This window comes from Hypanus sabinus, chromosome X1, assembly GCF_030144855.1.
Source record: "Hypanus sabinus isolate sHypSab1 chromosome X1, sHypSab1.hap1, whole genome shotgun sequence".
NCBI classification, from domain to species: Eukaryota; Metazoa; Chordata; class Chondrichthyes; order Myliobatiformes; family Dasyatidae; genus Hypanus; species Hypanus sabinus.
The window spans coordinates 57,457,354-57,470,341 of record NC_082738.1 but is presented as its reverse complement, the minus strand read 5'-3'; the positions used below and the strand labels follow the sequence as shown (position 1 = coordinate 57,470,341).

The 12,988-nt window shown below is 46.6% G+C and overlaps 1 protein-coding gene across 2 annotated transcripts in view; it reads right to left on the bottom strand.

Moving 5' to 3' along the window:
- Positions 1–11,737, bottom strand: part of LOC132384506 (BMP and activin membrane-bound inhibitor homolog) — a 64,185-nt gene extending 52,448 nt beyond the window's left edge. The window contains exon 1 of one of the 2 annotated variants that reach the window (XM_059955659.1): positions 11,330–11,737. In XM_059955659.1, coding sequence (XP_059811642.1) covers positions 11,330–11,405 — 76 coding nt within the window. In that variant the 5' untranslated portion in view covers positions 11,406–11,737. The remainder of the gene's footprint in view (positions 1–11,329) is intronic. The other variant, XM_059955658.1, reaches the window with a different exon arrangement.
- Between the last annotated feature and the right edge of the window lie 1,251 nt (positions 11,738–12,988).

The window sequence follows — 12,988 nt, the reverse complement described above, 5'->3', positions numbered from 1 at the left end:
TTGATGGCTTTGTGGCAAAGTTTGTGGATATATTAGATCTCCTAATAGGAAATGAGTTAGGACAAGTGACGGAAGTGTGTGTAGAGGAACACTTTGGGTCTAGTGATCATAACACCATTAGTTCCAACTTGATTATGGATAAAGATAGATCTGGTCCTCAGGTTGAGGTTCTAAACTGGAAAAAGGCCAAATTTGAAGAAATGAGAAAGGATCTAAAAAGCATGTATTGGGACAGGTTGTTCTCTGGCAAGGATGTCGTTGGTAAGTGGGAGGCCTTCAAAGGAGAAATTTTGAGAGTGCAGAGTTTGTATGTTCCTGTCAGGGTTAAAGGCAAAATGAATAAGAATAAGGAACCTTGGTTTTCGAGGGATATTGGAACTCTGATACTCTGAGAGATGAATGACAGGTACAGGCAACAAGAGAAAATAAGGTACTTGATCAGTATAAAAAGTGCAAGAAAATACTTAATAAAGAAATCAGGAGGGCTGAAAGAAGACATGAGGTTGCTTTGGCAGTCAGGGTGAAGGATAATCCTAAGAGCTTCTACAGGTATATTAAGAACAAAAGGGATATAATTGGTCCTCTTGAAAATTAGAGTGGTTGGCTATGTATGGAACCAAAAGAAATGGAGGAGATCTTAAATGGGTCTTTTGCATCTGTATTTACTAAGGAAACTGGCATGGAGTCAATGGAAATAAGGTAAACAAGTAGTGAGGTCATGGAACCTATACAGATTAAAGAGGAGGAGGTGCTTGCTATCTTGAGGCAAATCAGAGTAGATAAGTCCCCAGGACCTGACAGGGTATTCTCTCGGACCTTGAAGGAGACTAGTGTTAAAATTGCAGGGGCCCTGGCAGATATATTTAAAATGACAGTATCTATGGGTGAGGTGCTGGAGGATTGGAGGATAGGTCATGTAGTTCCATTGTTTAAAAAAGGCTCTAAAAGTAATCCAGGAAATTATAGGGTGGTAAGTTTGACGTTGTAGTGGTGTGCTACATGCAGCGCTAAAATTACGACACGGAGTTGGTAACTGCAGTCGAAGGAAAAAACTTTATTCGAAATCCTCAGCCTCACTTCTAATCCTCCCTCAACCTGCCCCCTGTGGCGCAGAGGCTCCAAAGCTCTGTGCTCGCAAACCCCTGTAGTCTAATTGTGAGCCGGTTCGGATGTGCCTGTGCCAGGAAATGGGTCGCCACATAACCTCCCCCCCAGAACCGGCGATACACCCCCCAATGTCCACAGTCTGGGCTGGAACCTGCTTGGGAGGTCGGCCTCTGCGCCGAGGTGCCGGAAACTCGGCCGGTTGCGCCAGGTCCACATGGGCTGGTTTGAGTCGGTCCACCGTGAAAACCTCCTCTTTCCCCCCAACGTCCAACACGAACGTGGACCCGTTGTTCCGGAGCACCATAAACGGCCCCTCGTATGGCCGCTGTAGCGGTGGCCGATGCCCGCCCCTTCATACAAACACAAACTTACAGTTCTGCAGGTCTTTGGGTACGCAGGTCGGGTTCCGCCCGTGCTGTGAAGTGGGTATGGGGCCAGGTTACCGAGCTTCTCGCGTAGACTGCCCAGGACTGCTGCGGGATCTTCCTCTTGCCCCCGTGGGGCTGGTAGGAACTCCCCGGGGACGACCAGGGGCGCGCCGTATACCAACTTGACCGACGAAAAGTGCAGGTCGTCCTTGGGCGCTGTGCGGATGCCGAGTAGGACCCAGGGAAGCTCGTCTGCCCAGTTGGCTCCTCGCAGGCGGGCCATGAGGGCCGACTTCAGGTGACGGTGGAAACGCTCCACTAGCCCGTTCGACTGTGGGTGGTAGGCAGTTGTGTGGTGCAGCTGAATCCCCAAAAGGCTGGCCATAGCTGACCACAGGCTGGAGGTGAACTGGGCGCCTCTGTCGGAGGTAATGTGGGCCGGTACACCAAAGCGAGATATCCAGGTGGTGATCAGGGCTCGGGCGCAAGATTCGGAGGTGGTGTCGGTGAGCGGGACCGCCTCTGGCCATCTTGTGAACCGGTCCACGATAGTCAGGAGGTGCCGCGCTCCTCGTGACACTGGCAGGGGGCCCACGATATCCACATGAATGTGGTCGAAACGCCGGTGGGAGGGATGGAACTGCTGCGGTGGGGCTTTGGTGTGCCACTGCACCTTGGCCGTCTGGCAGTGCATGCACGTTTTGGCCCATTCACTGACCTGTTTGCGGAGTCCGTGCCAAATGTACCTGCTGGAAACCATCCGGACAGTTGTCCGGATGGAGGGATGCACCAAGTTATGAATGGAGTCGAAAACACGGCGCCGCCAGGCTGTCGGGACGACGGGACGGGGCTGGCCGGTGGCGACGTCACAGAGTAGGGTCCTCTCACCCGGGCCTACGGGGAGGTCCTGGAGCTGCAAACCGGAGACTGCGGTTCTGTAACTCGGAATCTCCTCATCTGCCTGCTGTGCCTCTGCCAGTGCCTCAAAGTCTACCCCTTGGGAAAGGGCATGAACGGTAGGGCGAGAGAGCGCATCCGCCATGACATTGTTCTTACCCGAGATGTGCCGGACATCCGTCGTGTATTCAGAGATGTAGGACAGGTGGCGTTGCTGGCGGGACGACCAGGGGTCGGACGCTTTCGTAAACGCAAAGGTAAGCGGTTTGTGGTCCGTGAACGCGGTGAAGGGCCGACCTTCTAGGAAGTACCTGAAATGCCGGATTGCCAGGTAGAGCGCCAACAGTTCCCGGTCGAAAGCACTGTACTTGAGCTCGGGTGGCCGCAGGTGTTTGCTGAAAAACGCCAGGGGTTGCCAGCGACCTGCGATGAGTTGCTCCAGCACCCCACCGACTGCCGTGTTAGATGCGTCCCCTGTGAGGGCAGTAGGGGCGTCCATTCTGGGATGTACTAGCATTGCGGCATTCGCCAAAGCTTCCTTCGTTTGAACGAAAGCGGCGGCGGACTCCTCGTCCCAGGTAATGTCCTTGCTCGGACCCAACATCAGGGCGAACAGATCCGGGCAGCTGAAGGGAGGAAGCGGTGGTAGAAATTGAGCATACCTACGAATTCCTGAAGGCCTTTGATCGTGGTGGGTCGGGGAAAGAGGCGGACCGCATCTACCTTAGCAGGCAGAGGGGTTGCCCCATCTTCAGTAATCCTGTGGCCCAGGAAGTCAATGGTACCGAGTCCGAACTGGCATTTGGCGGGGTTGATTGTAAGACCATACTCACTCAGTCGGGCGCAGAGTTGACGGAGGTGGGACAGATGCTCCTGACGACTGCTGCTGGCTATGAGGATGTCGTCCAAATAGATGAACGCGAAGTCCAGGTCCCGTCCCACCGCGTCCATTAACCGCTGGAACGTCTGTGCGGCATTCTTCAGGCCGAACGGCATGCGGAGGAACTCGAAAAGGCCTAACGGGGTGATGAGAGCCGTTTTGGGGACGTCGTCAGGATGATCGGGATTTGATGGTACCCTCGGACGAGGTCGACCTTGGAGAAGATCCGTGCGCCGTGCAGGTTTGCTGCAAAGTCCTGAATGTGCGGCACAGGGTAGCGGTCTGGAGTTGTACCCTCGTTCAGCCTGCGGTAGTCGCCACACGTCGCTTTGGGCACCATGTGCAGGGGGGAGGCCCATGGGCTGTCGGACCGCCGGATGATCCCCAATTCCTCCATCCTCTGGAACTCCTCCTTCGCCAGTCGGAGCTTGTCCGGGGGAAGCCACCGAGCGCGGGCGTGGAGGGGTGGTCCCTGGGTCGGGATGTGGTGCTGTACGCCGTATCGGGGCATGGCCGCTGTGAACTGCAGTGCCAGAACCGTTGGGAAATCCGCCAGGACCCTGGTGAAGTCGTTGTCGGACAGCGTGATGGAGCCGAGGTGAGGGGCTGGCAACTGGGCTGCACCCAGGGAGAACGTCTGAAAGGTCTCGGCGTGTACCAGTCTCTTCCTGGGCAGGTCGACCAGTAGGCTGTGAGCCCGCAAAAAATCCGCACCCAGAAGCGGTTGGGCTACGGCGGCCAGTATAAAGTCCCACGTGAACTGGCTGGAGCCGAACTGTAGCTGCACCTGACGGGTGCCATAGGTCCTTACTGTGCTGCCATTCACGGCCCTCAGGGGGGGACCCGGTGCCCTGCTGCGGGTGTCGTAACTCGTCGGAGGTAAAACGCTGATCTCAGCCCCAGTATCGACCAAAAACCGGCGTCCCGACCTTCTATCCCACACATACAGGAGGCTATCCCGATGGCTAGCCGCCGTAGCCATCATCGGCGGCTGGCCCTGGCGTTTCCCGGGAACTTGCAGGGCGGGCGACAACGGCGGGCTTCTGCGCCCCACCGCTGGTGGTAGAAGCACCAGTGTTCATTGGGCCGGGGGTTGGCAGGCTCTGCGGCCGGGCCTGGACTGGTTTGCTGCTGTGAGCATGGCTGGGAGATCTGTGCGATGGACGCCCTGCTCATCTTTTTGGTGTTCCACAGCAAGTCTGCCCGGGCTGCCACCTTCCAGGGGTCACTGAAATCCACGTCGGACAGCAGCAGGCATATGTCCTCGGACAGCTGCTCCAGGAATGCCTGCTCAAACATGAGGCAGGGTGTGTGTCCGTCGGCCAGAGACAACATCTCATTCATTAAAGCCGAAGGAGGTCTGTCGCCCAAGCCATCCAGGTGCTCGCGCTGTGACAGTCCAAAAGTCCTGAGGAGCAGGGCTTTGAATTCCGTGTACTTGCCGTCTGCCGGGGGCGACTGTACAAACTCCGCGACCTGGGCCGCTGTGCCCTGGTCGAGGGAGCTCACCACGTAGTAGTAGCGGGTGTCTTCTGAGGTGATCTGGTGAACGTGGAATTGTGCTTCGGCCTGCTGGAACCATAGGTTCAGTCGCTGTGTCCAGAAACCCGGCAGTTTCAATGAAACCACATGAACAGAGGCGGCGTTGGTCATTTCTGGTCCAAAAATCGTTTGGACCATTGGGGTCACCAATTGTAGCAGTGTGCTATATGCAGCGCTAAAATTACGACACGGAGTCGGTAACTGCAGTCAAAGGAAAAAACTTTATTCGAAATCCTCAGCCTTACTTTTAAGCCTCCCGCAACCTGCCCCCCGTGGCGCAGAGGCTCCAAAGCTCTGTGCTCGCAAACCCCCGTAGGCTATCTAATTGTGAGCCGGTTCGGATGTGCCAGGAAATGGGTCGCCACAACGTCGCTATTAGGTAAATTATTAGAAGGAATACTAAGAGATAGGATCTACAAGTATTTGGATAGACAGCGACTTATTAGGGAGAGTCAACACAGCTTTGTGCGTGGTAGGTCATGTCTAACAAATCTATTAGAGTTTTTCGAGGAGCTTACAAGGAAAGTAGATGAAGGGAAGGCAGTGGATGTTGTCTACATGGACTTCAGTAAGGCCTTTGACAAGGACCCGCATGGGAGGTTAGTTAGAAAGATTCAGTCGCTAGGTACACATGGAGAGGTAGTAAATTGGACTAGACATTGGCTCAATGGGAGAAGGAAGAGAGTGGTAGTGGAGGATTGCTACTCTGAGTGGAGGCCTGTGACTAGTGGTGTGTCACAGGGATCAGTGTTTGGTCCATTGTTATTTCTCATCTATATCAATGATCTGGATGGTAATGTGGTAAACTGGATCAGCAAATTTGCTGATGATACAAAGATTGGAGGTGTAGTGGACAGTGAGGAAGGTTTTCAAAGCTTGCAGAGGGATTTGGACCAGCTGGAAAAATGGGCTGACAAATGGCAGATGGAGTTGAATGCAGACAAGTGTGAGGTATTGCATTTTGGAAGGAAAAACCAATGTAGAACATACAAGGTAAATGATAGGTCACTAAGGAGGGCAGTAGAGCAGAGGAATATGGGAGTACAGCTACATGATTCCCTAAAAGTGGCGTTACAGGTAGATAGGGGTGTAAAGAGAGCTTCTGGCACATTGGTCTTTATAAATCCAAGTACTGAGTATAAGAGTTGGAATGTTATGGTGAAGTTGTATAAGACATTGGTGAGGCCGAATTTGGAGTATTGTGTGCAGTTTTGGTCACAAAATTACAGGAAGGATATTACTCAGGTTGAAAGAGTGCAGAGAAGGTTTACAAGGATGTTGCCAGGACTTGAGAAACTGAGTTACAGAGAGAGGTTGAATAGGTTAGGCCTTTATTCCCTGGATCATAGAAGAATGAGGGGAGACTTGATAGAGGTATATAAAAATATGATGGGTATAGATAGAGTGAATGTAAGCAGGCTTTTTCCACTGAGGCTAGGGGAGAAAAAAACCAGAGGACATGGGTTAAGGGTGAAAAGGGAAAAGTTTAAAGGAAACATTGTGGGGGGGGAGCTTCTTCACACAGAGAGTGGTGGGAGTGTGGAATGAGCTGCCAGTTGAAGTGGTGAATGCTTGCTCACTTTTAACATTTAAGAAAAACTTGGACAGATGAGAGGGGTATGGAGGGATATGGTCTAGGTGCAGATCAGTGGGACTAGGCAGAAAAAATGGTTTGGCACAGCCAAGAAAGGCCAAAAGGCCTGTTTCTGTGCTGTAATGTTCTATGGTTCTATGATACGAAGATAGGTGGATGGGTTGGTAGTGCTGAGGAAGCAATGCGATTGCAGCAGGATTTAGACAAACTGGAAGAATGGCAAAAAAAGTGGCAGATGGAATACAGTGTTGGGAAATGTACAATAATGCATTTTGGTAAAAGGAACAGTAGTGCGGACTATTATCTAAATGAGGAGAACGTTCAAACATCAGATGTGCAGAGGGACTTAGGAGTCCTCGTACAAGACTCCCAGAAGGTTAATTTACAGATTGAGCCTGTGGTAAAGAAGGCAAGTGCAATGTTGGCGCTTATTTCAAGGGAAATAGGATATAAAAGCAAGGAGATCATGCTGAGGCTTTATAAGACACTAGTCAGGCTGCACTTGAAATATTGTCAAAAGTTTTGGGCCCCATATCTCAGAAAGGTCATATTGTCATTGGAGGGAATCCAGAGGAGGTTCACGAGGATGATTCTGGGAATAGAAGGGTTAACATACGAGTAGTGTTTGGCTGCTTTGGCCCTGTACTCACTGGAATTTAGAAGAATGTGGGGAGATCTCATTGAAACCTACCGAATGTTGAAAGGACTAGATAAGGTCAATATGGAGAGGATGTTTCCTATGTTGGGGTTCTCCAGAACTAAAGGGCACAGCCTCAAAATCAAGGGGCAACCTTTTGGGACAGAGGTAAGGAAGAAATTTTTAGCCAGAGAATGGTGAGACTATGGAATGCTCTGCCACAGACTGTGGTGGAGGCCAAGTCAGTGGGTATATCTAAGGCAGAAGCTGATAGATTCCTGATCGGTCAAGGCATCAATCAATATGGAGAGAAGGCAGGTGTATGGGGTTCAGTGGAATCTGGGATCGGCCATGATGGAATGGTGCAGCAGACTCAATGGGCTGAATGGCCTAATTCTGCTCCTATGTCTTATGTCTTAAAACCTAAGCCTCTCTACCTCCCTCTGCAACTGCATCCTTGACTTCCTCACTGGGAGACCAGTGCGTGTGGATCGGAAGTAACATCTCCTCCTTGCTGACAATCAACACTGGCACAACTGAAGCATATATTCCACTCTCTCTACAGTCACAACTCTGTGACTAGGCTTAGGTCAAACACCATCTGTAAATTTGCTGAGGACACAACTGTTGCTGGCATGATTTCAGATGGTGATAAGGAGGCATACAAGAAGGAGTTAGATTAGCTGGTTGAGGGGTGTTGCAAAAACAACCTTGCTCTCAAAGTTAGTAAGACCGAGAAACTGATTGTGGACTTCAGGAAAGGGAGGTCAAGGGAAGACACAGCAGTCCTCATCAAGAGATTTGCAGTTGAAACGGTGAGCAGTTTCAATTTTCTGGCTGTCAATGTCTCTGAAGATTTCTCCTGGACCCAACAATTACAAAGAAGGCATGACAGCGGCTATATTTCATTAGGAGTTTAAGGAGAACTGGTCAGTCACCAAAGCCACTCGCAAATTTCTACAGATGTACCATGGAGAGCATTCTAACTGGATGCATCACCACCTGGCCTGAAAAGGCCATTGATCAGGATCAGTAAAAGCTGCAGAAAATTAGAAACTCAAACCAGCTATGAACTTCCCCAGCATCGAGAACACCTCAAAAAAGTGGCATCCATCATTAAGGACCCCCATCACCAATGACATGCCCTCTTCTCATTGCTACCATCAAGGAGGAGATACAGGATCCTGAAGAGACATACTCAATGGTTCAGGAACATCTCATTTCCCTGCCCATCAAATTTCTGTCAATGGACAACATATCTGTCAACATTACCTCACTATATTTTTCTTTACTCTCTTTTTGCATGACTTATTTAATTTATTTTTTAAACAGTTTATATTTCTTATGATAATTTATTTTGTAATCAAGTATTGTAAAGTACTGCTGCCACAAAACAACATATTTGATTATGTATGCCAGTGATATCAAACCTGATTCTAATTCTGATTCTGAAATCCCCTTTAAGACTGCTTCATCACATCTAAAACCTATGCCTTCTTGCTTTTGATAACCCCTACAATGGGAAATAGTTTTTGACTATCTGCCTTATCAAGTCCCCTCATAATTTTGTATACCCATAAAAGTACTATTATAACAATACAATATATTATATATAAGAACTTGCAAGCATTAAGGTCAATCATATGCAGGTCACATTAACTAGCTCTTGTAATTATAGTTTATATGAAACAGTAGTAATGTAGTTTTATATGGAATAACATCATTTGTGAATTAGAGTAAGACCCTTTGACCCTCACTGACCATTAGCACCAATTTACACAAATCCTAGATTAATTTCATTTTTAATTTCCACCTTTTCCTCCACATTCACCACAAGCAGGGAGCAGTTAATGCACCAACCCACTTACAGTATCTTTGGAATATGGAAAGAAGGCAGAGCATTGGGGAGCGGGAACCCATGATGTCACAGGGAGAATAGGTACACTCTACACAGACAGCACTAAAGGTCAAGATTGAAAATGGGTCCCTGGAGCTGTGAGCCATCATGGAAAACTTGTGGAACAACAGACAAGGTGGGAAAGAAAGGCAGGGTAAGCGTGATCAGAAGTAAATGGGTGGAACTGTCAGAGACTAGCAGTGTGCTTCAGAAACTGAAAAATGTGGGCTATTATGAAGCAAAACTATCATTTTCACAGTTGCTAGACAACAAAAGTGTGCAGAAATCCTAACAGTTCAAGGAGTCAGGTTCAGCAGCTTTCAGGTTGGGAGTTAGGTGCTCATCACAAGGTATTGAGCTACTTCTTGGAAATGAAATATTATCATTTAATTATCATCTTTTTTCAGGAGTCCAATTTTTAACTCTGACTGTAGTATTTTACTGCCTGTGAATAAACTATGAAGAAATAAACAGGAAAAAACGTTTTAGTTCAAAGACCCTGGTGCTGTGAGGCAACAGTGTGACCGACTGTGTCTGTGCTGAAATGGTGCACACCTTTTTAAACAACCCTATCCCAACGTATGGAGGAGGGGGGGGTGGGGAGACAAGAGATGGAAATGCTTCAGGGATTTACAGTAGGGTGGAGTTAGTGCATAGTTAATTTACTTAACAGACATCCAGAGGGCTAGACAATCGATCCAAAAAGATGAGTAGCTATTGCTGCAGCTGAGGAATTTAAATGCAAGCAATTAAATAAAAATACATTAAAAGTTGTCAGTAACAGTAACCAGAAACTGGTGAATTGTATAGCAAAACATCTTTGGTTTCTTCGTGCCCTTCTGGGAAGGAAATCTGGCTTACTTAGAGTCTAGTTGATAATCTTCAACAAGTGGTCTGTGCCTCAAATTCATATGTGGTAAAAGCCTTCAACAGGTGGTGGAACAACAACCACAACTGTCCACATCCACACTTGGAAACAGCCCATGTCACTTCACAGGAGTGTGATCAGACAGCAGCTCAAAGGAAGAGGCCATCAAATGTTGCATGAGAGATGTAAGCTTTAAAAAGTGTTGGCTCTATTGGTTTGGTAGAAAATTCAAGAGGATGGAAGCCAAAAGACTGCAGGAATAGCCAACTCTTTTTGTCACTCGGTTTAGGGCTTGGTGATATCTCAAAAAAAAAAGGACCCTTTGGAAGAGCGAGTATAAGGGTTTGATTTAGGTTATAGGGCAGGAAGGCACTTACAGAGATAGAGAGCAGCCTGCTTACGCAGCAAGGGGATTTACAGAGAATAATTACTTACTATTTAACTATTAACTTTAGGATTCCATTATGTGTTATTAGCTCTCAAAAGCTCAACAAGTTCCTCTGAAGTTACTTCGGTATTTTAACAGAGCTATTTAAAAATAAACATACTCCTGTTCCCATTAATATAGAGAAAGTAATTTCATATAAATGTGTTACGCACTAGTGCACAAATGTCGCAGTCTGTAATTGCTGGGCTGTTATTGGTGATTATAAAGAGGATTCCGTGTAGAAGTAGCCGAAGTAGGAAACATTAACGATTAATGTCTTCGACCCAATTTTATCCACAGGATTTGTAAACTTGAAACAATGTTTATAACAATTAATGACCCCTAAACAACCCTTTTCATCAGATCATTGTCAGCCGAGTCACTGGAAGAAGCCTAAATCACCCCGGCTTTCATCTGTAACAAATTAGGACTTTTCAAATTGCCTTTGGAATCAGTTGAAGTTAATAAACCGAATTATGAAATTTTTAAGAGGTGGATTTCATTTTTAGGATTGAATGGATCCAAATCATAGAAAAACAGTACTTGGAACAACATTTTTAAAAGGGGTAAAATATTTCATCACGATTTTGAAAAGCGTCTTTTGTTCTCATTTTCCCCAAGAACCTTTGACAAATATTCTCATTCAATTAGTGTCAGCCCAAGCTCCTCTTGGTCAATAATCTAATCGTCTCTCTTTGGCTACACACTCCAGGAAACTCACTCAACATTCATTAGCGAGTTTCCACTGTGAAGCCCTGTCACAACTCATTCCGTCCTCTGGTCCTAAATCAATGGACCCCAAGATACATCGCAAGCTTTATACAGGCAACGATGAAGTGGAGCTAAAACGCTTTGGAAAAGTGGAAAAGATTCCACAATATGGGAAATAAGCACTGTTTGCCTAAAACAATGTGAATTTTCTTTCCACAGTCAGTCTTGTTGTAATTTCGATTAAAAATTACAAACATCTGGGAAAAAAAACTATTCAGAAACTTACAAAGTAAACGTTTTAAACTCTGTAAAGATTAGAAAAGTTGATTCCCTTATTTGTCCCCAAGTTTGTTCCCTACAAGGTAATGTTATTCCAGTTGATATTTGACAGTACTACTTGCCTTTGGTAAACAGTATGCTGATAACACATAATTCCAACTGCAGCCACACAGCCATCAAGGTTGGATGTCGATCCATTGGCTAAGTTTGCCAATATCCCCTAAGTTCACTGCACTTTTGTCCAGTCGGAGCAGAGCCGTTGTTCCCAGCAAGAAACCCATGTAAACACTGGCTCCACTTTTATTTTCAACTTTTACCCCTCCAGAGCACTCGACTTCTCTCTCTCCCGCTCTCTATTAACTCTTTGTTCCTTGCGGCGAAATTCGGACTAATTGCCACGCCAGAGCAGTCACAATCAAATTGTGAGTAAAGCAGATCCACGGGTGATGGCAATGATGATGTCAAGAGAAGTTCACCTAGAAATAGCACATCTTCCCGGTCCTGGTGACTGTGCAACATCAGCCAGCGGAGTCGCTCCGAAACTTCCTGCTTTCACACTGAAGCCCGCTGCTGCCCTCTGCCTTCACAGTTTGGCGCAGCTGATGACATTGAGGCGTTTATGACGCATCTGATCACGTTTGACAAATTCTTCAAAGACCCTAAAGCTATTCCAAAGTCAGCACATTTCTCTAAAGGATAGTGACAATGATGTGAAAGTTAATCTTCTGCTCTACACACATCTTTGATTTCAGCTCTGTATTCTATTACTCCACTACAGTCTCTTCAATATATGCCCACTTTGAAGAAGTGTTCCTTGAATTCCTGCATCTGCAACCTCTTGTGTCTTCATTTTGTTATTCAAGTGTGAAGTCTGTTCAAGTTACCCCTTTATTAAAAAGTTTTCCTACATCTAGATGAAGGGTTTTGACTAGACATGTCAACTATCCAGTTTCCTCCATAGATGTTGCCTGATCCATTCAGTTCCCCCAGCATTTTATATGTTACCTCTGGAAGCAACACTATTATTTAATCATTTTAAACACAAAACTGCCTATTCATCAGACATTTCCTCTCTTAGTGCCTTCCTTTCTCCTCAGTCTTCCCTTCTCTCATCCCTCCATGTGATGATCTTGTTCATCTTTAATTTCAAAAGATCGTTGAACTGAGGCCTTCTTCCCCCACTCATGCTGCTTGGCCTGATGAGCCTTTCCAGCAGTTATTTAGTTAGTTTGAGTGGTAGTTGTTTCATAAGCAAGACAACAAAGGAACAGGTTTAACTAAGGAAACTAAGTGGCCAATGTTTCACCACTGAAAATAAAACTCCAGATGCTGTAAACCTGAAATAAAAACAAAAAAAAAGTACCCCAATAGGGTCATGCTGTACCAGGGGAAAGAGAAGCAGAGTTAATATTTTATGTGTCTCTAATGTTTTCTGCTTTTTTTATTTCCATATATCTCAACTATTGTTTGAAAAAGACAACAAAGTCTTTGTTGTGAGGTCAGATCATAGTCTTAGAGCCATACAGCATCGTAAACCAAGTTTGCCTAACTGAGCTAGTCCCACTTGCATGGACAAACTCAGTTAGGCAGCTTTGTCAGCAACAAGTTCAGCAGAAGGACTTAGTTTTCATGCTACATAGTTCTATGACTGAATTGAATTCACTTTATTTCTTACATCCTTCACATGCATGAATAAAGATCTTTACATTACATCTCCATCTAAATGTGCAATCATAGTAATTTATAATAATTTATAAGAAACAGTAGTCAATGTAATATAG